This window comes from Nilaparvata lugens, chromosome X (genome assembly GCF_014356525.2).
Source record: "Nilaparvata lugens isolate BPH chromosome X, ASM1435652v1, whole genome shotgun sequence".
Taxonomy (NCBI): Eukaryota; Metazoa; Arthropoda; class Insecta; order Hemiptera; family Delphacidae; genus Nilaparvata; species Nilaparvata lugens.
The window spans coordinates 45,787,350-45,812,975 of record NC_052518.1 but is presented as its reverse complement, the minus strand read 5'-3'; the positions used below and the strand labels follow the sequence as shown (position 1 = coordinate 45,812,975).

The 25,626-nt window shown below is 33.5% G+C and overlaps 1 protein-coding gene across 3 annotated transcripts in view; it reads right to left on the bottom strand.

The window, feature by feature from the left end:
* The window catches only part of LOC111050246 (solute carrier family 26 member 6), a 75,699-nt gene that overhangs the window by 45,836 nt on the left and 4,237 nt on the right, over positions 1-25,626 (bottom strand). For all 3 annotated transcript variants that reach the window (XM_039441218.1, XM_039441220.1, XM_039441221.1), the window contains 4 exons: positions 24,310-24,431; positions 19,860-20,024; positions 15,030-15,140; positions 13,045-13,250 (listed from right to left, as the gene is read on the bottom strand). In XM_039441218.1, coding sequence (XP_039297152.1) covers positions 13,045-13,250; positions 15,030-15,140; positions 19,860-20,024; positions 24,310-24,431 — 604 coding nt within the window. The remainder of the gene's footprint in view (positions 1-13,044; positions 13,251-15,029; positions 15,141-19,859; positions 20,025-24,309; positions 24,432-25,626) is intronic.

Here is a 25,626-nt window from a genome sequence, read left to right as displayed (position 1 = left end):
TTCAATGTGTTCGGAAACTCTTGCGTGTGTGTGCACTTTCTTCTACAATATATAAGTTACAACTTGAACTCTCATCTCTCGTGAAAATAGTTTTCACCTCGTCCTGTTTTGTTTATTTCAATTGTTGGATACTCTCGACTGGTTCTGTGGAACTATTATTAATTTTTCAAGACTTGAACACTTGTTTCAATTTTACATATTTTATTTCCATTATGGCATTCTCAAAATGGCTGCTTGTGTGCGTCACCGCGTCTGTCTACAAGTTTAAATTTGTTTTACATATTGCAGACTCTTGTTTTTACATCGAGTGCTAACCTTGTTCAGTAATTCTGTGCTTGCATTGTGGGACTGAAAGTTTACCCATCATTCATTCTATTGATAATTATTGTGATATATTGCCAATATCACTGATTAATGTGACTCTCAATTGTAAATCGCATTTTACAAATATTGCAACTGAATATTTCCAAACTTGGGAAATATATCCTTCGAAACATTGATTGAAAACTCTTCCTCTTCAACTGGCTGCTGTTTCATCGGCATTTCAAACAAGTTGGAATCTTGTTTCTCTCCTGATGTGACCATTTGAGCTACCGTATTGGAAGCTCACGCTGTCTTTGAAGGCCCTAGACCAAACCGGGACCTTGACTTTGGCTTATTCGAGCTATTGGAAGCTCACGCTATCTTTGAAGGCCCTAGACCAAACCGGGACCTTGGCTCTTGCATTATGTTCCGCAGCTAAGTATTTTTGTATCATCTACTTTGTATTTTTATACTGCCCTGATCTATTGTTTTTATCTTTCAGGTTAGGAATTCATGGTTGTTCATAATCAACTTTACTTTATTTTTGAGTTATTGCTCTTGAGAATTGTTTGTCAGTTTTTTGAAATCAATTTATGAATGTTCTGTGAACATTGCAATTATCAATCCTATTTAATTCTTTGTTATTATTATTTTGATTATTGCTAAAGCTTAGTTTCTGCATTTTGCAATTAGACTATTTCAGTACAGGCTACTGTTATTCATATAACCTTATGGTTATTTTTAACCTACCTGTTTTCTTTTGTTGGTATCGAACGAATTCAAATGTTGAAGCCTTACAATTCAACATATTTACATCTTAATCTTCCTTGATGTTGTTTGTTATTAGAAACGACAATTGTAGGTTTAATCTAAAGACTATTTATTATAGACTCTGGTATTCTATAAACGTTTATTTAGTAACTGCTACATTATTCCATTTTGATACCAGATAGATTATTTTCTATGTGCATTGCTGTTATATTCATAACTTTTTACTGTCACTCATTAATAATTAAAATTCAAATTATTACTATTTCAAATTGTTATCAGTTCTTGCATTCAGATTACTGTTTTTACTTGTTCTGTTCTTACTAGAATCATTAATACCGTTTTCAAGTTTGTTCATGTACTTCAATCCTTTTCTAAACTTAGGTAATCCTAATCTTGTTCATAACAAAGTTAAATTCTATCCCAATTTATATGTCGACCAATCACCCTGAGGGGTTATTTCATGTATTCAATTCTTTATTTCTTGTTCATGTGATTTGACATTCTTTATTGCTGATTAAAGTTTGTATTTTACTAACCTACTTTTTCATTTGGCATTTCACCTTTTCCTACTTGTTGTTGATTAGTTTTAATACTGAGTTGCCTAAAGCTGTTTTGCATTCATTCCAGTGCACAGGTTTTTGAATGCACAACGGTTCGTGCACTCATGTGGAATTTCAGTCAGGTGTCAAATCAGTCAAGACACATTGTTTCTCTATTTTCAGAATTTGATTTATTCTCTCCTATTTATACAGTCCACTCTTTTCTAAGACTAAATTCCACAACAGTATCATCAGCAAAAGAAGCAATTGTCACTGCATCCAATTCAGGAAGATCGCTTGTGTACAGCACATAAAGAACTGGTCCAAGAACACTACCTTGTGGAACTCCAGCCCTTATTTCCTTTAATTCAGAGACGTCACCTTGTTTTACTCTGAATAATCTGTTGGTGATGTATGATTTTATAAGTTTTACAAGTTGAGTGGGAAGAATTTTATGAAGTTTACTGATCAGTCCTTCATGCCACACTTTGTCAAATGCCTGTGCAACATCAAGGAAGATTGCTGAGCATATAGATTTTTTCTCTAATGAATTCTCTATTACATTGGTGATTCTATGTACTTGGTCCAGGGTTGAGTGCTTCTGCCTGAAACCAAAATGATGGGCTGGTATCAGATTCCTGCTACTTATGATGGGAGTCAATCTCTTCATTAGCAATTTCTCAAAAAGCTTTGAAACTACAGGTAGAAGATATATTGGGCGGTACGATTTTGCTTCTTGGGGACATTTCCCAGGCTTCTGCAACATAATGACTTCTGCCACCTTCCAAATTGTAGGAAAATGCTGTAATCGGAGTGATGCATTGAATAAATATGTTACCATGACAATACCTTTCCGTGGAAGTTTCTTCTTGATTTCACCTGTAATCAGATCAAATCCAGGTGCTTTTTTGGTATTCAGATTATATTTTATTTCTTCTTGAACCTCATTTATAGAAACTAGATCAATCTCTGTATCTAAATCATCTATTATATTTTCTTCAGGATGAATTTCAGATTGAATGTTGTTTGGCTAAAAGATTTCTTCCAGATGATTAGCAAATATATGTGCTTTTTCTCTGTTGTTTCTTGCCCAAGTACCATCTGGTTTTCTTATTGGAGGGGATTGTAATATTAGTCGCTTAAATTTTTTTGCTGCTTTCCATAATGAATAATCTGTATTGGCATCCCCTGTCAAATTTTGAATTAATGGATTCCTCAGTTAGCTTCCTTATTTCTCTTCTCAATTGTTGTGTTTTGTTATTCAAGATATTCTTGTCAGCAGGATCACGAGTTTGTTGCCATCTTCTTCTTGCCCTTCGTTTTTCTAAAACAAGTTGCCGAATCTCCAGGGGGGTAATTGCATCCTTTTGTTTTCCTGGTGTATTGTCTGGTGTTTTTCCAGGCTGATTTCTGGATTTGCCACATGAAATTTTCTGCTGCTTCATCTAACTGCTCAGCTGTTCTAAGTGGAATATTCAAGTTGATTTCATTCTCCAACTCCACTTTAAAAGCTTCCCAGTCTGTTGTCCTGTTGACTAACACTGGTCTGTCTTCTTTCTTTATTATTCGTTCACTAAGTGTGAGAACTACAGCTGAATGATCCGAATCCAGATCAAAAATTATCTTCAATGTTGATAAAATTACTGGATATTCTCTTTGTTATGAATAAATCTAGAAGATCTGGAGTTTTATTCAAATCTGTTGGCCAATAAGTAGGTGTCCCTGTTGAATGGAATTCGCAGCCCAGCTCCTGGATAGCCTCTCTGAGTTATTTTCCTTTGGTAGTTGTGAGTCTTGAATCCTTATGCTTGGCATTAAAATCTTCACCCACTATGAATCTATCTCCAAGCTGAAGAAGAATATTTGTATAACAATTTTTCTTTAAATTGTGACGTGGTGGAAAATATGCAGCTCCAACAAGTATTTTCTGGTTAATGGACTCTAATACAACTACAGTTAGCTGTATTTCATCATTTTGAATACTGAAGTCTTCATGGTGTTTAATACTCTCTTTCACTATTACAACACTGCCACCTCTTGCTTGATTTTGAGGATGAATAGTTTCGTAAACATTATATCCATTGATTTTGAAGTGAGTCTGCTCAGTTGAATGGGTTTCAGAGATGAGGCAAACATCTATATTCCGTGTCTTTAGAAATATTTCTATTTCTTGTTTTCTATTATTATTAATATTATTTATTCCATTGGCATTCCAGGTAGCAATCCTAATATCTTGTTGGCTTGCTACATTCATTTTCTAGTTTTCTTCTCGATACTCTTACTCTCCCCTTCCAATCTGCCAAGTCGTCCAGAAAGAATATTTAAACTGTTTAAAATTTCCTGCAAAACCTTATTGACATCAACTGGTGGTTGTTGTTGTTGTTTTGGTTGACTCTCCTGTTGTAGGCTTGGAGTGGGCTTCGTTACTTGGGCAGGGGTGCCCAGCCCCCCCCAAGGGCAATGGCGCATGCCCCCCCCCCAATCCAAGTGTAATGCCAACCCCCCAAAGTATCCCAATTCGCAACCCTTTGGTTTTTAACATTAGTCAGTGCTCAGTGTATGACAATAAAATTCACATCTTACATTCTAATCTTCTAAAGGACATCATTCACCTTTGTTCTTGTGGGGAATTCTTTCTGTTTTCATAATATTATGAAAATATATACCATCGTTTCCTTATCCCTTTTAAAATAGAAATAAAGTATCTTTTTGATATTATTTTTGAGACTAGCAGTGCACCCGTTCTTGTTCGGGAGGACTAAAAAGTACTACATTACATCAGAAAAACTACATGACAAATATTTTAATAGTATATTAAAAGATAAGTAAGGGAGGCTTTGCTTTTTAAATGTAAAGGTTACTTATAAAAAGTTGAATAATAATATCATTGATATTCTTTTATTGCAAAAGAATATTGCATAGCAATTTTGGTGAACATTCATACAAATTTGGAACGATTTTATTCATACAATATATAATGTCGGCAAGTTTAGGTATTCTAAATCCTATACTATTAAACGAGCAATTTCTGTTTAGATGTTTTGATGTTTAAATGTTTGTATTTCACCGGATCTCGAAAACGGCTCTAACGATTCTCACGAAATTCAGAAAATATTAGGTTTATCATATAAAAATCCGATTGCACTAGTTCTCAATTCTCATCCCTGGGGAAACTCGCTGAAGGACATTAAAAGAATTTATTCATCCTTGGAAAAACAGCTGATAATTTCGTCGTATGTTGATGATGGAAGTGAGTGAGCGAGTGCATGTGTGTGGGACTGAGACAAAATTATGACTCAGCTGTTGAACTTTTGTACCTAATTCAATCAGGTACTTAGTGGCAGTTGTACAAAAGCCGGTTAAATTCTAATCCTGATTAATTCCAGTAGAACCAATCAGATAAGCTATCTTTTTGAGATGGTCTTCTGTGATTTGGTTCACGTGAAATTAATCAGGATTAAAATTTAACATGCTTTTGTGGGATAAATTTTTGCATTCCTCTGGGAATCAATCTCAATCCACTGTGATTAGATGAACTATGAACTATGAATATTTATTATAATTTCTTCTTTCGTAATAATTTTTATATGCTTTTGTAGGTACTCCAGAGCGGAGCTAGGTGCCCTGATATTTATCATAAATTGGAACAGGTTGTCACTGATGTTGTGTTGTTGGTAGTCTTTACTTTTTAACATTACAGGAGTAAATAACACAAGTCGAACAAAATGTATCTTTAAATGATTTGATTTTTGGAATGAAGATATCATCTGAACAAATACATTTTGTAAATTCTATCTATTAATACCAAATATCGGGGCACCGATCTTTGCTCGTTATTCACTCATTGATAAACAGAACTCAATTCTTTGAAATGATTGGGAAAGGACTAACAGGCACAGCCCAAAACTGTTTCTTCCCCGAATTTTAGTTTATAGTTGGAATATTTAATATTCCAAAAAGTAGGTTTTGTTTCATACACTTGAATTCAAGTGAAATTTTCAGTCCAAATATTCGAAAACATAAAAGTTCCAATTTAGATTGTTTACATACCAAATTGAATAACAAAATAACACTCACTAATCACTTAGAACTGTAAAATAATGATTAACTTTGAATATTATGATATATACCATCTCATGTCAACAAATCAGATTACTGTATTTTGATCGAGTCAATTAAAATTTCTAGATTTCTCGCGAGATACGATAAGCTAATTGATTACATAGCTGATCTCCCACACAGGCACACGCATCTTCTGTTATCGACAGACGACTAAATCATCATCTGTTTTTCCAAGGATGAATAATTATCCTTTTCATGTCCTTCAGGGAGTTTTCTCAGGGATGAGACCTAGTGTAATCGAATTTTGATATCATAAACCTACCATATTCCGAATTTCGTGAAAATCGTTGGAGCCGTTTCCGAGATCCGTTGAACATAAATAACCATATAACGAGATAGCCAGATAAAAAATAGAAAAATATAAACAGATATACAGAAATTGCTCGCTTAATATAATAGGATAACAACTTATAGTCCAGTCAAATGATCGTTTTTCAGGAAACAGCCCCGAAAGAATTTTTTTCGATGGTTCTATCTGTATTTTGGGGCGCTAAATTCTAATCTGAAATTTGCTACACGCCAGAGGGCGACTTCACCCCCAAAATTTTGGACTTCTTTTCAAGTTTTCCATTTAATCTCGAGAACCTTGAATTTATCGAGAAAAAGCATTCTCTTATAATATTAAAGATAATAAAATTTCCAATGAATTGACTGGTCGCGCAGGACTACTCTTTAGATTTTTTATCTGAAGTGCTCCACAAGATACACAACTTTGAATGTGCGAGAAATTTGTGATATTTCCCCCATTTTTACAGTCTCGCATATGCAACGTTGCGTATCTTGTGGAACACTTCAGATAAAAAATCCAAAATGTAGTCGAGGTTGTGATGAATTTTCTCCTCTTTTCACTCCCATGAATTATACTTCTGTTTTCAATACCGTTCAAAAGTTACAGCCAATTGAATGATGATCTTTATTTTCTCATTTTTCTTGCGATTTTACTGTTATTAAAGAGTCTCTAAAATGAGTACAATACATGATAGAAACTTGCGATTGGTCTTAAATGAGAGAAAATTTTATGCTTTATAAGCTGAGTTGTCTTAAATTGATCTTGCATCACTGTTTATATTGAAAAACTGTCGAGACTGTGAAAATGAGAAAAATATCGAAAATTTATTGATTTTTTTAATCAAACGTATCTTACTTCACGATTATATTTTTATAAAAATCATTCACCTCACATAAAAGAGGAGATTCTTTTCTTCAAATCAAGACCAAGTATTATTTTGAGTTACCAAGACACACAGTTTTGAATATAGAAATCGGTCATTTTTCTATGCATTGAAATATGGGCTAAAATACACTAAAGGAGGAATTTCCTATTTTTTTAACAAATTTTAGTGAGATGATACATGATTTTCAACCGCCTGGACGAGCTGATATGAACGAGCTGTAGTACGAGGAGATGTGATCATTCAGTTTAAAGTTATAAGTGCTTAAAGTTTTGATTCTGGACGTATCCTTATGTGTGTCCCCCACTAGGAATTACTGAAATCTAACGAGTGATTCTCATAGAACATAACCCTCGTAAGGTGATTTCAGCCGAAATATGTTTATTTTTGTTAGGAAGGCCATGAAAAGGTATTATAATGAAAATTTGAATTTTGGCTGTAGGACATGATTTTCTATTTTTTGGGTGTATTCCCCCTCCCACCACTACTAAATTCAAAAATAGGTACCTCAGGAATTCTGTTCAGAATTAATATTGCTAATTCACGTGATGTGTGACTTTCTATCATTACTAGAAAAAATCCTAGTTGTATAGGGTAGAAGTGGTAGGTTTGCATAATTTTGAAAACTCCTTAAAAATACCCCTTTTTTGAAAACTTTTAGCTCCAGAACCAAAAATCGTAGAGTCCTGCACGACCACTCAATTTATTGGAAATTTTATTATCTTCAATATTTTAGAGAATGCTTTTTCTCGAAAAGTTAAAGGTTCTCAAGATTGAATGAAAAACTTGAAAAAAGTCCGAAATTTTGGGTTTTTTTGGGAGTTTTGGGGGTGAAGCCGCCCTCTGGCGTGTCAGAAAATTTCAGATTAGAATTCAGCGCCCCAAAATACATAATAGAACCGTTGATAAAAATTCTTTCGAGCTGTTTCCTGAAAAACGACCATTCAAATTCAAATTCAAATTTTTTCAAATTCAAATTTATTCACACTCATAAATACATATACTGAAACCAAATAGAGTCAAGCTTGACAAATACAACAATAATCCATCTAAAATTCAATAATAGATTGTAAGTAATAGTATATAATATAATAATATATAATATAATATTAATGTGAACAATAACTGCTCACAAAGTGCTTCATGAAGCACTTGTCCGTGAGCAGGAGTTGAGGTTTAATCGGATATAGGAGGAGAAAAAAGCCTACACACACACACACACACACACAAACACACAAACATTCAATCACCATCATCAAGTAATTTTATTGATTGATTGTAGCATTTCCTCTCTTTAAATATACTTATATTATGAAATGTAGTTAAAACTGCGAAAAAATGGGAGGAAGAATCACCAGTATAACTTTTTTCAACATAATTCATGACAAGAGAGGGGAAAAAATGAAAAATAAAAGATGAGACATAAAGGTAGATGCATAACATGAGATTCCGTATTCCAGCCTACTATTGAAGAAAGAGAAATACATTACACGAAGAATATTTACAGGGAAGAATTGATGCAGTTGATAGAAAGTCCTAACCAAGTATAAGAGGTACCCTTTTACTTTATTCACATGCAAATCCCAATTTAGACTTTGATCCAATATTAGCCCAAGATATTTAATAGAGTCAGATTGTTGAATTACCTCACAGTCACAACTCACAGATCTGCAACCGACCTGATGATACCTGACAGGATCAGTGAAACTAAATGGTGATGATAATGAAAAGTTTATATAGGAAGTCTTGCTCGCATTTAGTGCTAGTTTGTTACAGTTGAACCAGCATCGCAAATCAAACAAATCCAGCTGCATCATTTCATGCAGTTCTTCTTCATTTTTAGCAGAATACGCTAGGGCTGTGTCATCGGCAAAAGATGTAATTGATCCAAAAAATGTGTGGGAAAACAAATCATTTATGTAGACTAAAAAAAATATAGGGCCCAAAACGGATCCTTGTGGAACGCCGTATTTAACTGTTGTCAGCTCACTATCACAACCCGAAATAGACACATACTGCTTTCTATCCATCAAGTATGATTTTAACCACATGTTGGTAACACCACGGACACCAGCAGCATGAAGCTTATTCAACAAGGTGCTGTGTTCAACTGTGTCGAAAGCCTTTCGGATGTCCAAGAATAGACCAGATGTTCTATTTTTATGTGGTGTGTTGATGCTGTGATAAATATCTGACATAAACTTATATAATGCCTGTTCTGTGTTCAAGCCCTCCTGAAATCCAAATTGGTTTCTATTAAAATAGTTCACTTTATTGAAAAAGCTCATTAATCTTTTCTTAAAAAGTTTCTCTAGAATTTTTGAGAACACTGAAAGCAGTGAGATGGGTCTATAATTTGAAATTTATCTATTCGATCCACTCTTAAAAATAGGTATTACCTTAGCTGTTTTTAGATTTGATGGGAAATGGCCATTCAAAAAGCTGGCATTAAAAATGTGACAAAGAACAGGAACAATAGCATAAGCTATAGATTTTATTAAACTGGAGGAAATATTATCAGGACCTGGAGATTTTCCATTTTTCAATTTATTTATTTCAGTTAGTAGTTCTTGATAGCTAATAGGATTTAAGAAAAAAGAATTTTGGATAAAATCACTTTTAAATTTTCTATCATGATTTTCTCTCATGGATTCATCTGGGTCATGTATTGAAGAAACTATTTCATCAGATATATTTATGAAGTATTCATTGTAATTGTTAGCCAGAACGTTTCCATCTGTTATTAGATTATCTCCACAATGCAGATGGATCGACTTTCGTTTGGAAATTGATTTACTGCAATGATTATTTATAATTTCCCATTGTTTTTTTACAGGAAAGGTATTCAAGTTGGAATAAAATTTAATCTTTTGATTTTTTATTAATTTATTTATGTTATTTTTTGCAGCCAAGTACTTAGCTTTTAATCTCTCATTTTGGGGAGATTTTCTATGCGCTTTATAGAGTTTACCTCTATGCTTAATTGCTAGGCAGAGCCCATCTGTCATCCACGGTTTTAGACGCTTAACATTTTTGACAAGCCTCTGGCTTGAACGAGTGCACTGCTTTATATATGCCAGCAGTCCATCCATGAACACAGAAAACTTATCATCAACACTGTCGCAAGCATATAAGTCACACCAATTATGCTCCATCAACAAGTCCGTCAATTTTTTGACGTCGATGATATCTTTAACTATGGGAGTAGCATGACCGGTCCGTTCTCCAGACACAGACAATGAAGCCGATATAGCTCTATGATCAGTAATCAGCGATTCAATGACTGAACTCTGAATTATTTTCCTGTTAAACTTGGATTTATAAAAGATGTGATCAATGCAGCTTGAGCTAAGGTTTGTTACACGAGTATCTACATCTATCAGTGATTGGTAGCCATTGAAATGCATGATTTCCATGTAATCAAAAGCCCCAGCACTACTCAAGTCATTTATATTGATGTTAATGTCTCCAAGAATCATTGAGTCACCTTCACATCCTAGATTCTCCAGAAAATGGCTCAAACTATTCAGGAAAACATCTAATCCAACAGAGTGCCATCTGTACAAACTCAATAATCTAAATTTGAAGTTGGATTTTTTCAGAGTGAGTAAAATAGAATCGGCTCCATCAATCCGTGATTCATCTCGCGAACAAGCAAAACCTCTGCTAGACGAAACAAATATCATGATACCTGATGCTCTACTTATATCACTGCCAGTGGAGTAATTATCATATCCATCAATAATATAAGGGTTCGCATCATTTATCGGTTGGAACCATGTTTCTGATAGGACAATTATATCAGGCTTCACTTTCCAACAGTTTATGTACAGTAAAAAGGAATCAAAGTTTCTGTTCAGACTACGAATATTTTGATGCAAAATTGTAATATTATCACCGCATGTTAGAAAACACGAGTTAACCCTGGTGATATCCTCCACTAATTCACATGCATTAATCATTTAGAATTTTATTTTCAACCAATATACAGTATTATAGAGAAGGTAATGCTCAATGCTGAAATGTAATACGGAATCAATTATAGTGGCACACATTCGTACAACATTCATACAAATTAAAATTAAGCAAAAGGAATCAGAATAATAGTGGATGATGAAGTTATAATTTATTTTTGTCAAAGATTTACCTTCAAACTCATAGGCTTAAAATTACTAAAATTCCTGCATACAACATAAATTATCAATTGTATTTCTCATGCTTTATATTGAGTTACACTTTGCAAAATATAACATTGTAAAGGTGGGAAAAAGTATTAAAATTAACTACATTAGGATACGGTATCTATATTTAATACCTTGATTTTTTAGTCATGATTCAAAATGTTGACATAAAATGTAAAAAAAAATCGTGCCCCCCCCAAAAATGTTGATGGCGCAAATTGCGCCATGCCCCCCCCCCTTGTGCCTTGTGGGCACTTGGGAATAGGATATTTCTCCAATGTACTTTTTTGAAGTGAAGTCCATTGAAGTGAAGAACATTGGAAGTCTGGTAATGTGTTCTTTTCCATCCTTCTTCACTTTTTTCATTTTGTTGACAGCACTGATTATTTGAAAGCCTCTGCCTAGAAGATCGTTCTTTATATCCTCTGGATCGCATGATGGATGAAGCTCTTTAGCCATGACACGAATTGGACGAGTTTGTTTGTTTTCATACGTGTGCCATTCATATTTAGCTTCATTCAACATCTACTTAAATCTCTGTACTCTTTTTCATTTTCAACAATCAGTTTCAACTGGTTGTTGTTCATCATGTTGGCACTGAAATTAAGATTTTTCGATTTCAATGCCTCTTTAATTTAAGAATACTCTTGAACATAGCCTAATATTACTGATGGTGGCTTGTTCTTCTTTCGGTTTTATACTTGTAGACTCAGTTGCAGGCCTTATTGTTTCTGGTGAGTCACGGATTTTCTTCTTCTTTTGTTTAGGGAGAATCCATGCAGTCTCTGATGCTACCATTTTCTCTTCTTCCTCCCAGTTCGGTGGTGAATAACTTTTATTGTTATTTCTAGAAGATGCTGGTTGCATTGTACTTGAAGCTGATGATTGGAGGTTCCGTGTCGTCGAAGATGCTGACGAAAACATCTCTTTCAGCTGATTGATCTCCGACCGATTGATCTTTCTCCAACCTTTTCCATCTTATTCATTCTTCCTCTCTCTCTTTGTTGGCAAGTGACTTCTTTCCATGCGTTGCATAAAAACTGCTCCGTTGCAGTTTTCAGTTGGTTCGTTTTTAGAAACGATTCTGGGGAACTGTTGACGTTGACAGTCATTGACGCTGGTTCAACGCTCTTAGCCGGTTCAACGCTCTTAGCCGGTTCAACGCTCATATCTGCGCATACTACACCGGTGTTGGTTGACTCGTCATAGTTGTGACGTCATCTGTTTCCTCCTCCTCTTCAAACTCTGGCACGAGGAAGGTCGGCAATCTTTTGGGAGTCGACATTCCTCACATTCCTTACATTCCACAGCCGGAATATATGATAATTATATGATAATTCAGCACTGAACTGTTTTTTCAGCGCAGGGCACTGAACTCGCGCACTACAATCAAAACACTGAACTCAGCACTCTAACTATTGCATACACTATTTCAACTACTCTCACTAAAAAAACAGCTCGCTATGACTGCTCGATCGATACTATTATTATTATTAATAATAAAGAAAATACATAATTATTACATATAAAAAATACATGGATAATCCTGAATAAAGTTGAAAAATGTTATGAGCGGTAGCTATGATGGAACCAACATTTTAAGTGAGTTTTAGCTTGAAGTCTTGTGTAGTCTTATAGACGTGTTATTTTACGTTTTTTATCCATTGAAATTTGTTACTCGAATTCCAAGTTCCAGAAAATGGGAATAATTTGAAACACCAAATCACGTAGATAACTTTCTCGAATAGTTTCCTCGACATTTTAAATCCCATTTCCAGATTTTTCATAATTGCTTATCAAAATAACTCAACCTCACATTCGGAATTTGTTATATTTGAACATTGCAAAATGCCATTTATACTGAAAAAATAGTAATTTGAAAATAGTAATTTTGTATACATTATGGGTTGAAGGCGTTAATCTCAAAAAAATAAAAATAAAGAGAATAATACAGACCTGCCAGAAGCCAACAACAAGACATACTGCAGTTGCCACCTGCACAGGACTCAACGTTGAGCCCACCAAGCCAGACATATCATCACTTTCCACAAATGAGCTATTAAACAGCATATTATCATTATTATTACTACTACTATCATCCATCGTGATAGCATATTCCAATACTGGTTTGCTAGTCATCATACATATCACAGAAAATGTTCCTGCAAAAAATATTGCAAAAATCAATCTGGCAATAATAACAATACTTTTTTTAAGATTACATCCCACGGTCTCCAGTTATGGAGTATAAGACAAGTCAAATCAATAGTTTTACATAATAACACTAAATTTACATAATTCAACACTAAGTGAATCAAACCTAGTCTTGGTTGGAAAGGAGTACACTATTTAATACTCTATCAAATTAATATTTTATCAAATAATTTTTGAAGTTCATCCAATCGTCATTACTTTTAAGGAGTTGTGGTAACATGTTATAAAATTTCCTTACAATATATAATCTGGTTTTGGTTCAAATAACTGAGGGTGTAAGTTATGTAGGAAATACTTCATTTTGAAAGATAACATCCCACACATGATCTTAACATGTGTTTAAAATGTTACCCTACAACTGGCGGTTGTTTTTGTCTGAACTGGCAAGCCGAATTCGGCATGTTTGCAGAGGTTCATTTGAATAATTATTGTAGGAATACATCCAAAGCACATAAGATAATGTATCATGCATCATTTCTCTCAGAAAATCCCAAAGAATAATTATATGTGGAAATAGAACTCACCAAAAAAATAATTTTATGTCATATGATCCAATATCCGAAATTTGAAATCCATTTGATTTTTTTTTCAATTTTCAATCACTCATAAGTATTTTGCACTGAACACTACACAGATTCCAGAATACCTAAAATACTCCTTAGGGTCATCTACATTTATAATATGTAAAATTATAACCAGTAAAATTGCATAATAAAAGACTTATACCCAAAAATATGTCATATGGGTAACTGAAAAAATCACATAACTCTCATTGTTTGGGTCTAGAGCATTCAATACCCAAGTATTGTCCAAACTATCACTTGAATAGATTACTAAAATACTTCTTAGAGTAATCTACATTTATAACATGTAAAGTTATATCTGTAATATTGCATAATAAAAGAGTTATAAAAACATAACTACAAAAGTACCTAACCTCTATCTTTTGGGTATAAGCTTTCAATAATATTAACCTCAGTATTGTCTAAACTATCACTTGGAAGAATCACTATAATCATTATCATTATCTAAATCTAATAAATCACACAAAAGTATATAAATTGCTGTTTATAATCTACTTGATTTTATATGAGACAATGTTATTTATCACTAGCCGCTCGGCCATTACACTTGCAAACACAGCTGGGTGGTAGCGTTCTACAAAAACAGAACTCCATCGAGCTAGGAGACTATTAGAATGGTCTAGTTTTCATCACCGTGTTGTACAGAAACTACTGTGGCTAGAGATGGCTGCCACACATGCCTCGCATTATAGAGTCTCAAGCCAGAGAGCTGCCAGCTCAGATACCATCTCACACATGATCTTAACATGTGTTTAAAATGTTATTAATTAAAGTAACAAACTCACCAAAAATAAACATTCAGTCATCGCTATGGGTTCAAAGAATTATGTTGTGTGAAAAAGAAAGTTGTAAAAACAAAAATAAACAGAAGTTTATAAAGTAAGTTGAGAGAATCTTATTTCAAAATATAAGGCATCCTACAGTTATATGGTTCAATCCACCAGCTATTGACTTTTGTGTAAATTTTATAATGTAAAAATTCTAAAATCAGTAGCAACTAAACTTCCAAAAGTTTCAAATGTCATAAAACAATGATTTTTAATTGAATACTTTTCCCAATAAACTGAGAAAACTAAGAAATGTTATATCTCGAACGAAAGTCAATATGAGCATTTGATTCCAATCTACAACAGTTCAACTTACCCATAGATATATGCCTGGACGTCCCCATCAGGGTATATATAAGTACTGGAAAAAATGCCATATAAATTCCAACTATTGGTGGCACCAATCCTAGTGACGAATAAGCTAAACCTGAAATTGAATATAGAATGAGAATACTACTTTTCTTGTATAACATTTGCATAGAAATTCGTCTTCTTTGCACAACTTTATGTTTGTAAGTTTAATTTCGGTTCAATTAAAAACCTGTGTCACATTAGTTTGTTTTTACATGCAATCGGCATGTAATTTAGCTCAATTTCACAGACTAGTGATGTAAAATTCTCAGGGAATTTAATATCGAGGAAATATTCCCAAAAATCATAAATTCCCGGGAATTTATGGGAACTTAAGGAAATTTATGATTTCTTTCATAAAAAATGACCGAAAAAGATGTTTTTTGTTACACATGGTCTCAATCACCTGTTATACAACAGATTTATGTAAGAAATATAAGGATGAATAACTTATAAATTGAAGTAAGTTCAAAGAAAACAGTAATTTGAAGTTCATAGACTGAAAGGAAAAATGAGCACTCAATAAATCATTCAATTGCACCATTATTATCATGCTACTTTCATATCTTACAAGTTGAATAAGATTTTTTTTTACTTACTAATAATTGCCTGTAAATCTGGTAAACAAAGTCAACAAAGTATTGAGTGTAATTTAACTTTCATTGCATGATTTTATTCAATTTCTCCGCACAAAAATAATTGACCCCCTAAATAAAGATTAGAGTCGAATATAAATCCAAAAATTAGAAATTATAAAATACAGCAAAATAGGCTAAACTAAAACAAGGAGCATACTCGAGTTTAATTCAATATTAAAAAGAAAATAATTCCACAGCTCAGAACCTTTGAAGAGTCATTGAGGCTCACTTTACTTGTAATAAGATACTAGTCCAGGCAACGAATGCTCAAAAAGATATATAGGGAAAAGTTTGGAACCCAATTTTTCACCTCGCAGTCCTTTTAAGGATAGTGAGGGGGAAAGCATATAAAAAGTCCTCACTCCTACCACACTCAACACTAAAACTGCTATAAAAATTGATGGAAAGCATGAAATGATGGAATAATACATTAAGTTGAAAAGAATTGAATGCTCTACAACTCACTGTCTTTTAAATACTCATATAGTCCAGTCAATGAAAGATGATTATAGAGGGAAAATTTGGAACACATTTTTAGACACCGTAGCTCTTCTTTTAAGGATAGTAAGGGAGTAATAATATTAAAAGTCCTTACTCCTACCCCCTGTGTAGAAATTACATTTTTTCGATGCATTGTTGTTGAGTAATAAGCCTTGAAAGTTCAAAAAATTGGAAGAATAACTATCTTTTCAAAGACTTTACAATTTTAAAAGTGAATATTTCAAAAACTAAAGAAGATATCACAAAACTCCACTGTACAAAACTTGTAGGAAATTTATCTTGCTTTATTTTTACTCAACCATGTCGCTGAAATGCATTGTTTCCCAGTTACATGCGTGTCAGCCAGAAATGAAAAAATGCAACTTTTAAGCTACCCTCATCCCTCAAGCTCAAGGAGTAGGGATGAGGACTTTTGATATGTTCACCTTCTAACTAGTTCAAACAAAGTTGCGAAGTTGAATATTGTGTTCCAAACGTTCCCTCCCAATTTCCCTGACTTGATCTATTGTTGTTAAACTGAAGATTTCACACTCAACACTATAACGGCTGCAACAATCGTTGGGAGATGCGTAAAATAATTAGACCATAGATGAAATTGAAGAGAATATAATGCTCTATGAGCCCGTGATTAGCACGGATTTTTTCAATGAATCGTTAAAAAGTTATAAGGCCAAAAAGATGAAAAAATCGGAGCCGGAAGGGGTTTTCTTCAAAATGTGATAACTTAGTGAGCTCATACCTAGAAAACTATGAGAGATATGGAAAAATGTTGGAAATGAAACTTGTAGGATAATTTGTGAGCTTTAGTATTATGATTGTGTTCGACAAAAATTTCCGAAAGGCGTATATTGTTCGAGATATATGCAAAAACAAAATATGGCACTTTCAAACCACCCCCAACACCTTAGCACTGGGGGTGGGAGTGAGGACTTTTGATATGTTTAACCCTTACTACCCTTAAAAGAGCTACGGGGTCAAAAATTTTGTTCCAAAATCTTCCCTCTATAATCTTTCATTGATTGGACTACGAGTATTTAAAAGACAGTGAGTGAGTGAGCAAAAACAGGCTCAAAGAATGATGATTCATTGATTATATCAATGTAAAATGTGGCTGAGCTTGATCAATATGAAATAGATTGATGATTTATTGATTATATTGATGCAAAATATGAGTGGGATTGATCAATTTCAATCATTTTTAGAACAATTTTATAAATTCCCTTAAGTTCACATAAATTCCCAAAATTTCTTGGCCTCGGAAATATTGCCAAATCATAAGTTCCTTCCCACTGGGAATATTCACTAATAGTAACTGACATTACTTTCTTCAAGTCTAAAAAATAATACACTTAAACTTCCGGCAGTCGCGCTGTTGTAAAAAGTACAACAGTGTCAGTTTCTTTGCTACACAAAACTATTGAATGGGGTGGTGTCAGTGTATGTGTAACCTATGCATTCCAAAACTTTCTCCCCATCACTCCACTGAGTTGCAGTATCAACCGAGCAATGGTTCAGTCTTTAGGTGCCATTTAGTCGCGACAGTGCATAAGTAGTGCATATGACAGACAGTGCATATGATAGAGAAAGATACTGCCAACGAACCAATAACACAGAATTGTTGGCTTTGCTTGGTGAACCTTATTGGGCTACGAAAAGGTAATCATGCAAATGTTCAAAGGCGAAAATAATCCAATGAGATGGAAATATTAATTATACAATTAATTAATATGTTTTCACAGTGAATAGAGTACATAACATAGAAAATAGGATGTTGTAAAAATTACAGCACGCGACTGTTCGTGTGAATGAGTAGGGCGCGACTTCCGGAAGGTTAATAATTACAATTATTTATTTCTATAACATGAACTTCAATAAGAGCACAAGAGGCTTCTGCCATAATCCAGGCTAATTTTCCAATCCATTGTAGGAAAACTTACTACAAATCATCTGTAAATTGACTTCAACTAGAAAATCTTCCCATGAAATAGCTATAGTTTTTATGAATGAATTTCTGTTATCAACCACTTAAAACAGATTTCTCGTGTGCATATGGAATTATATCATACAATGTGTGAAAATATTTCATGTGATCCGAGTGAAGTATTTTAATTGCCAAGTTCAGAAATGTGTATTAATATTATTATTATTATTATTATTATTATTGGAGGAATAGTACTTGAAGTGATGTATAAAGCCTCTTGATTGAACGCCTCAGTGATAAAAATTTCATAAGAGCTGAGATTGTACTTTCAACAACTTGATTAAACCGTTCGCTCAGTATGCAAGATTTGATAGGCAACTGAGATTTACAAGCAGATTTTGGCTCGATTTGGCACTTCAAGTCTCAACAATGATGAAAGAGACCCAACACGTTACGCTATCAATGAAATGTTGTAATAATCATCTTAAAAGAACGTAATAGCATCAAAGATAATATAGTTTTTTGTAAATTATAATTACAGAATAATTAAACTTTCATATTATCATTGTTTATTGTCACATTAGTTACTGTCATTGTTATTTAATTACAAAGTGACAATATGTTTATTAGTTTTGAGACAAGAGGAAAGACATTTTATAACTACCAATCATGTAAATTAGCATCTACTGAGGCATTCACTCACTTCAAACATTTAACATTGAGATTAGCATTATTACAATTCTGAATTTTTCAGGACTTAAGAAAGAATAATAATAATTTTTTTATCAGCTTGAAAATATTAAAGCTTGAAGATTGGAATACCCTTGTTATAAGAATTGAAAATAGCATGGGGTAATCAAACGCCTTTCAGCCCTTACCATTTGTTATAGGATATCCAGGTAAAGCTTTTGAAACGTGATTTTAGGTAGTTTCTGTACCATACTAGAATGATAAAAAATATTTTACGTAACTCATTCGGGAATTTGTCCATCTCATGATAATTTGGCACTTTATTTCGTCTAGTGGATTAAAAATCATACTTGTATACGGTGAACTCCAACTTTATGAAGTTTTTTTAACGATTTCCTCTTTTAATTGCTAATTTTCTTAGTTTGTAAAAGTATTGATAGAGAACTTGTTCGTTCATAAGTTTATAATTCAATCATTTGAGTACAAAATATAAAAATATAATTATAATTATTAGAGCTTGAAGAGGATACTTGAAATTATAATTAAAGCTTGAAGAGGATACATATATTTTAGTGGGAAGATTGGATTTGTTTGCCACTTGGAATGCCTGCCCATTTGAGTTCAAACTTAGTTGTTCCAATAATAATTGGGATGGATTTTAGGCTATATGCTAATCTAACAGTCTAATTTACATTTGAAAAAGAAGTAGCAAGTGAGAGGCAAGTATACAAATATTTAATATTAAAAATGCTTAACATCTTATAAAATTTATTTAAAAAATGATAAATTTTTCTTACTAAGCTAGCTTTCTACGAGCCGTAGGTTCAACTGAAGCACAAAATGGTAAACTTAATACTTATTTAGTCTATATGAAGAGAGTGACCATTATATTTAAATATGTATTATGGACTGGTAAATGATAATTTTCAACCGGCTGTCCTTTACTTAAAAACAATTTCCCATGAAAGTGAAAAACGTTAATATTCCTATGGAATGAGGAATTGCATAGTAGTAGTCATTCCTTTGGAATGATTGATTGGCTTACCTTGAGGTATGTGTAAAATGCCTACAGTTATTCCAGATATCACATCATGGTGGAATTCTGTTTTCCATTTGTATTTTGGCAACCATTTTAATATAGGAAACAATGTAATCACAGAATTAAGTATACTGAATTTTTGGCATCGTTCCACGAAAGCATGAGAAGCATCTGTAAAACGTGAAAGGAATGAACATTAGTACTTTCATTTGTTTTACTCTCATATTTAGTTTACATAGCTTTGAAATTTGTTTCAAAGGCGAAGAACGCCTGTATTATTGTTAATAAAAGATTTTAGTAAAGTATAGATATAAGCTTAGAGTTGAAAAGAATAAGAGTTGAGTGATCAAAATTCGGAAGTATAAGAAACATTTTTCAGGTCGTTGTGAATTCTGTTTTTCGATATCCAATGTTCCGCGCTCTGGGCGTTTTATTGATAAGATTAACCGTGTAATCAAAGATCTTACGATTATGTGATAAATTGTACAAACCATCTTGTAAATTTAATTTTAGACTAGTCTGTAAGATTTAAATTTATAATGTAATCTATATATATAAAAGCGAAATGGCACTCATTCACTTACTGACTGACTGATTGACTGACTGACTCACTCACTCGCAGAACTAAAAATCTACCGGACCAAAAACGTTCAAATTTGGTAGGTATGTTCAGTTGGCCCTTTATAGGCGCACTAAGAACGGATTTGGAAAAATTTCCAAAGAAACGCCCAAAATCTGCGTTTTTCCAGCGTTTTTTTTAGCGTTTTCTCAGCATTATCGAGAAAAAATGAGCAGAAAATGTTCAAATTTACTACAGAAGCTCAGTTAGGGTGTGATAATGTTGTGTTAGAAGGAATTTGCAATAACGTGAAAGATACTCCCAAAATTAGCGTTTTTCCAGCGTTTTATTTTATTTTTTGCTTTTTCTCAGATTTATCGAGAACAAATGAACAGAAATTGTTCAAATTTAGTACAGAAGCTAAGCTAGGGTGTAATAATGTTGTGTTAGAAGGAATTTGAAATAACGCCAAAGATACGCCCAAAATCAGCGTTTTTTTGCGCTTTCTCAGCTTTATCGATAACAAATGAACAGAAAATGTTCAAATTTACTACAGAAGCTCAGCTGGGGTGTAATAATGTTCTGTTAGAAGGAATTTGAAATAACGCCAAAGATACGCCCAAATTAGCTTTTTTGCGTTTTCTCGGTTTTTTCATCAATTAATAGACAGAAAATGTTCAAATTCGGTACAGAGGTTTAGCTAGGGTCTAAAAATTTTGTGATGAGGTGACTTTAATTTTTCATCAAAGATACGCCCAAAATCAGCGTTTTCTCAGTACTTTGACTTTCTGATGGAATGAAGCATGCTCGAATGAAAAATGCAGGCGAGCGAAGCGAGCCCGCTGATCTCATTTTTGGACGATCCAGTCGGGGGTCTAGGGGGCGAGCCCCCTGGCTAGACGGATATGGCGGGCGAAGCGTGCCTGACGGCTAGTAATTAGTATAAAATTCAGCAAACGTGCCGATGTTTATGGTATGAATACCTTAATTCTAAAATTAGGAGTAGACTATCTAAGTGAAGTGGTAACACACATCATAAATAGCTGTATTTTGAACTCCATATTCCCAGAGGCTTTTAAACTGGTGAAAGTAGTTCCTGTATATAAAAAGGGGTAAAATCTGATTGTAACAGTTTCAGACCCATTTCTCTAGTTCCTATTATTTCTAAAGTATTTGGAAAACAATAGAATAATCAGATTGTTCAGTACTTTGAACCTAATAACCTTTTTAGTAACTGTCAATATGACTACAGATCAGGATTGGGAATTGTTAAAGCAACTGTTTCCTTATTCAATTATCTCATAGTCATTAGAAAATATGGTGTGGCCACACGTAGCGTCGATGATAAATGTCTTGAAGCACTTTTAGGTATTTCACTATTTGCGGTAAAAGGTCGGAAATGAGGTGGAACAATATTGCGGGAAGGATTGAGGTATGAGTTACGGTTTGTCACGGCCGGTATAATAATATATCATAATAAGAATTAAGGTTTTGGCGTTAAGTATTGAGGTTTTCCACAATACTGGTAATAATAAGAGGTTATAACGAGAGCGGTTTAGAAGTTTCTCCTGATGGTCACTTACTATTAATGCAAGACCAGGGACGCTTCCACTGAACGCATGCTCTAGATTACAAAGAAAGGGTAACTGCGCAACCACAAGTAACTAACTGAGGGCTGGAGGCAAATAACAAATTAGCTTAGGACTCTCAAGCTACAATAAAATGATAATACTAAATACGAAACAATGGTATTGCATAATTTAGTTATCAGCAAACTAGAATTTTATGGATCTGTGGAAATCTTTTACGATATTACCTAGGTAATAGGTTGCAGAAAGTAGTTTTCAACACCATCGAGTCTGATTATCTACCTGTTAGTTATGGCGTACCTCAAGGTAGCATTTTGGGCCCAATTTCGTTGTAATACATATTAATGTAGGCTAGCCCTACGTGGATTTATCATGTGAGCATGGTTGCCAAGGTGACTGTTTTAGCAACAAACGTTTACAAGTAAATAACTAGTTAGAGTTTTAAGTTGGAGTTTTATGAGATATGTTAAAAGATAATGTTTCATTTTATTTTTATCTTGTTCGTGAATGTAAACTTTTAATGGATGAAGTGTTAATTACAAAAGCACATTTACAACAATATATTAATTACATTCCAAAGTTGATTGGGCCCTCAGCTGAGGGGTATCTGTTCACCGATGACCTGGCAGTTTCTACAAACACAAAGCCTAAACTAGATACCAATAAATCGATGGATGAAGTGACACTTATGATTGAGGACTGGTGTAATGCTAACTTCCTGTGTCTGAATTCGGATAATATACAAAACCTCACACTGTCAAATTAGTAGTCAAAAGTCAAAACATGGTTTCAATATGGACATGAAATTGAACTGGAATAGTCATATTGATAAAGTGACAAATGAGTTGAGTGAGGGTATTTTCATGTTAAGAAATTTGAGAAAAGTAGAGAGTTAAGAGGGTCTACTTACGGTATATTATTCTTATATTCATAGTCATTTATCATACGGAACTTTGATTTGGGGCTCTCAGAGCTATGCTATCAAATTATTAAGGTTACAAAGGAAGCTGTGCAATTAATTTGTGGCTTTCCTTATAAAGGTCATTAATCGTGTTTCAAATCAATACGTATCATGATACTACCCAAAATTTATGCTTATCAGTGTTTGGCATATGTCAAGGAAAATTATAGTAGATATATGCAACAGGGTATGAATCACACTTACAATACTAGAAGGAGAAATGATTTAGTGGTAAGGTTCTGTAGCTTTGCAAATTCACAAAAAACATTATAGTATACCTCTATCAAACTAATAAATGCTGTACCTGTCATAATTCGACATTTGCCACTGAATGTATTTTTGAAAACAATTAAAAACTTCCTGTTGTTGAATCCTTTATTATTAGGTAAAATAATTCTATGAAAATGTTAATACTATGAAAATTCAATCTAGTCCATTTTTATTCATATTTATTAACTGTCTGCAATTTTGTAACTATTTTATGTTTTGAATGTTGTTGAATTTCGACTATTGTAATATTCTTGACAATCTCAAGAGCCATCTAAAATAGAATGATTTGATTTCATTATCTCGTAATAATACGCCACATTTATATTATTGCCAATGCCAATATTTTTATGAAATTTGACTGACTGAAACTGTCATTTACCACTATTCTAAGGAGTGGAGTCGTTAAAAACTTGATAGTTGAATATCGTTGATATTACAGAATAACAATTCTATGGAAAAAATCTAATTCAGCACTCGCGACAAGTGATGATCATCAAATATATTATTTTGTGAATATAGAGTTCGATAAATTCTTCTTACATAAAATTGATGGATTCGGAAAGTATCAGAAATTGATTAGGATTATTTTAGGAAGTGTATTGTATGATGGTTCAGGTGAAATATAACAATATGCAAAGCAATTTTCCATTAAAAATGTACACGATGTGCTGAGAATGACAGTATGCGTAATTTACTATCAACTTTGACTAATAACTGTAATTTACTATCAACTCAAACATCTGTCTAAATGACATAGTAACTATTTGTATTACATTCTAAGCTATTTCCATGATTATATTGATAGAATAAAGCCAATAAATTAATTAATTTTCAACCAATGGTAATATAATTACATAAAACAGCTGATAAAATCAAAGAAATATCTTTCAATATAGAAATAAAATTCATTTAGCCACTGAGCTACTAGTAAGCATTTAGTGGAGGAGGAGAATGTTTATGTGAGAAAATTACTCCAGCTTGCTGCAGGTGATGGTGCCGCTAATAACGTACTACCTATAAAATATTATAGAGTCATACTTTACTCTTACTTCAGTTTTCAATTGCAAACACACTCACCCTTTCTCTTCACTTTGGAATAATGGTATGTTCTGTTGAAATCTACTTGTTTCAAAGGTTTCCTTCTGTCATAGACATAACCTTTGATCCCGCTCTCAACTATCAACTGATCCGCCGGATTTCTGCAAAATAAAATAGTCTAGCTAACAAACATACATGACATTTATTTATTTGATTGAATTTGTAAATTAAAGGTTTCATCCCCAACCCAAGATATTTCCTCGAGCCACTCCCTTGTTTCAGATGAACACTTTCCGTTGTCGATCCCGGCTGCCTAAAATCTTGTTTCAGATGATCTGAAGTTGATCAGCGTGTGACTTGAAATTCTGACACCTGACCAGGTTATTCATAATTATAATTAATGAGGATAGGAAAGAATTTATAATAGTGATAAAAGCACCAATTGAAGCTTGATTCAGCTCATGAGGAAGCTACCACAGTAAAAATGTTCCAAGTTCATAATATTTTCAAATTGTATTTAACTACTTACGAAATTAAACTTGAATTTTAAAAAACACTTTTGAAGTGAAAATACACTTACTTTTGTAGTGACGATCATTTCGACCTGTTGTTGGTCATCATCAGACTGTGGGAATTTACTCAGAAGACAAGGCTATGTGTGGTAAGGGATGAAGGTGGTGGAATAGGTTGAGGTGGGGGTTGGGTTGGTGGATACTTAGTGAGGCGGTAATTTTGAACTGTGGACTATTTTGTCAAAGAGTGTGTGGGAAGAGAAATTTACTTGATCATTTAGGAGACTGTTGGGAAATTGTTTTGTGTGGTTGTAAATTTCACATTGTTCCAATACATTGAGTTTTCTGCTTTTTTGTGAGATATGGAGGATTTCAAGATTGGTGGTGATGTCGATGTATGTGTGGCCTGTTGATATAATATGGTCAGCAAAATTTGAGTGGCTATGTGGTTTATTAATGGCTCTGATGTGCTCTTTGTATCTTGTCTGAAAGTCACGTCCAGTCTGTCCGATATACAGTTTACTACAATCATTACATTTCAATTTGTAGATGCCTGGTTGTTCAAATCTCTGTTTGTTTGTTAGGTAATTTAGAAAATGTTTTCTCAGTGAATTTGTTGTTTTAAAGGCGATTCTGTATTTGAGTTTCTTAAAAGATGATGCTACTTTCTGTGATTTTTTGTTGTAGTATGTGAGTGTGATGAATTTTTGGTCATTTTCCATATTATTCTTGGTTGATGATTTTTTTCTTATTTTGTGGAGTAGGTTGTCGACTAGAGTGGATGAGTATCCATTTTGTTGGGCAATGAATTTGATCGTGTTGAGCTCTTGATTGTAATCAAATT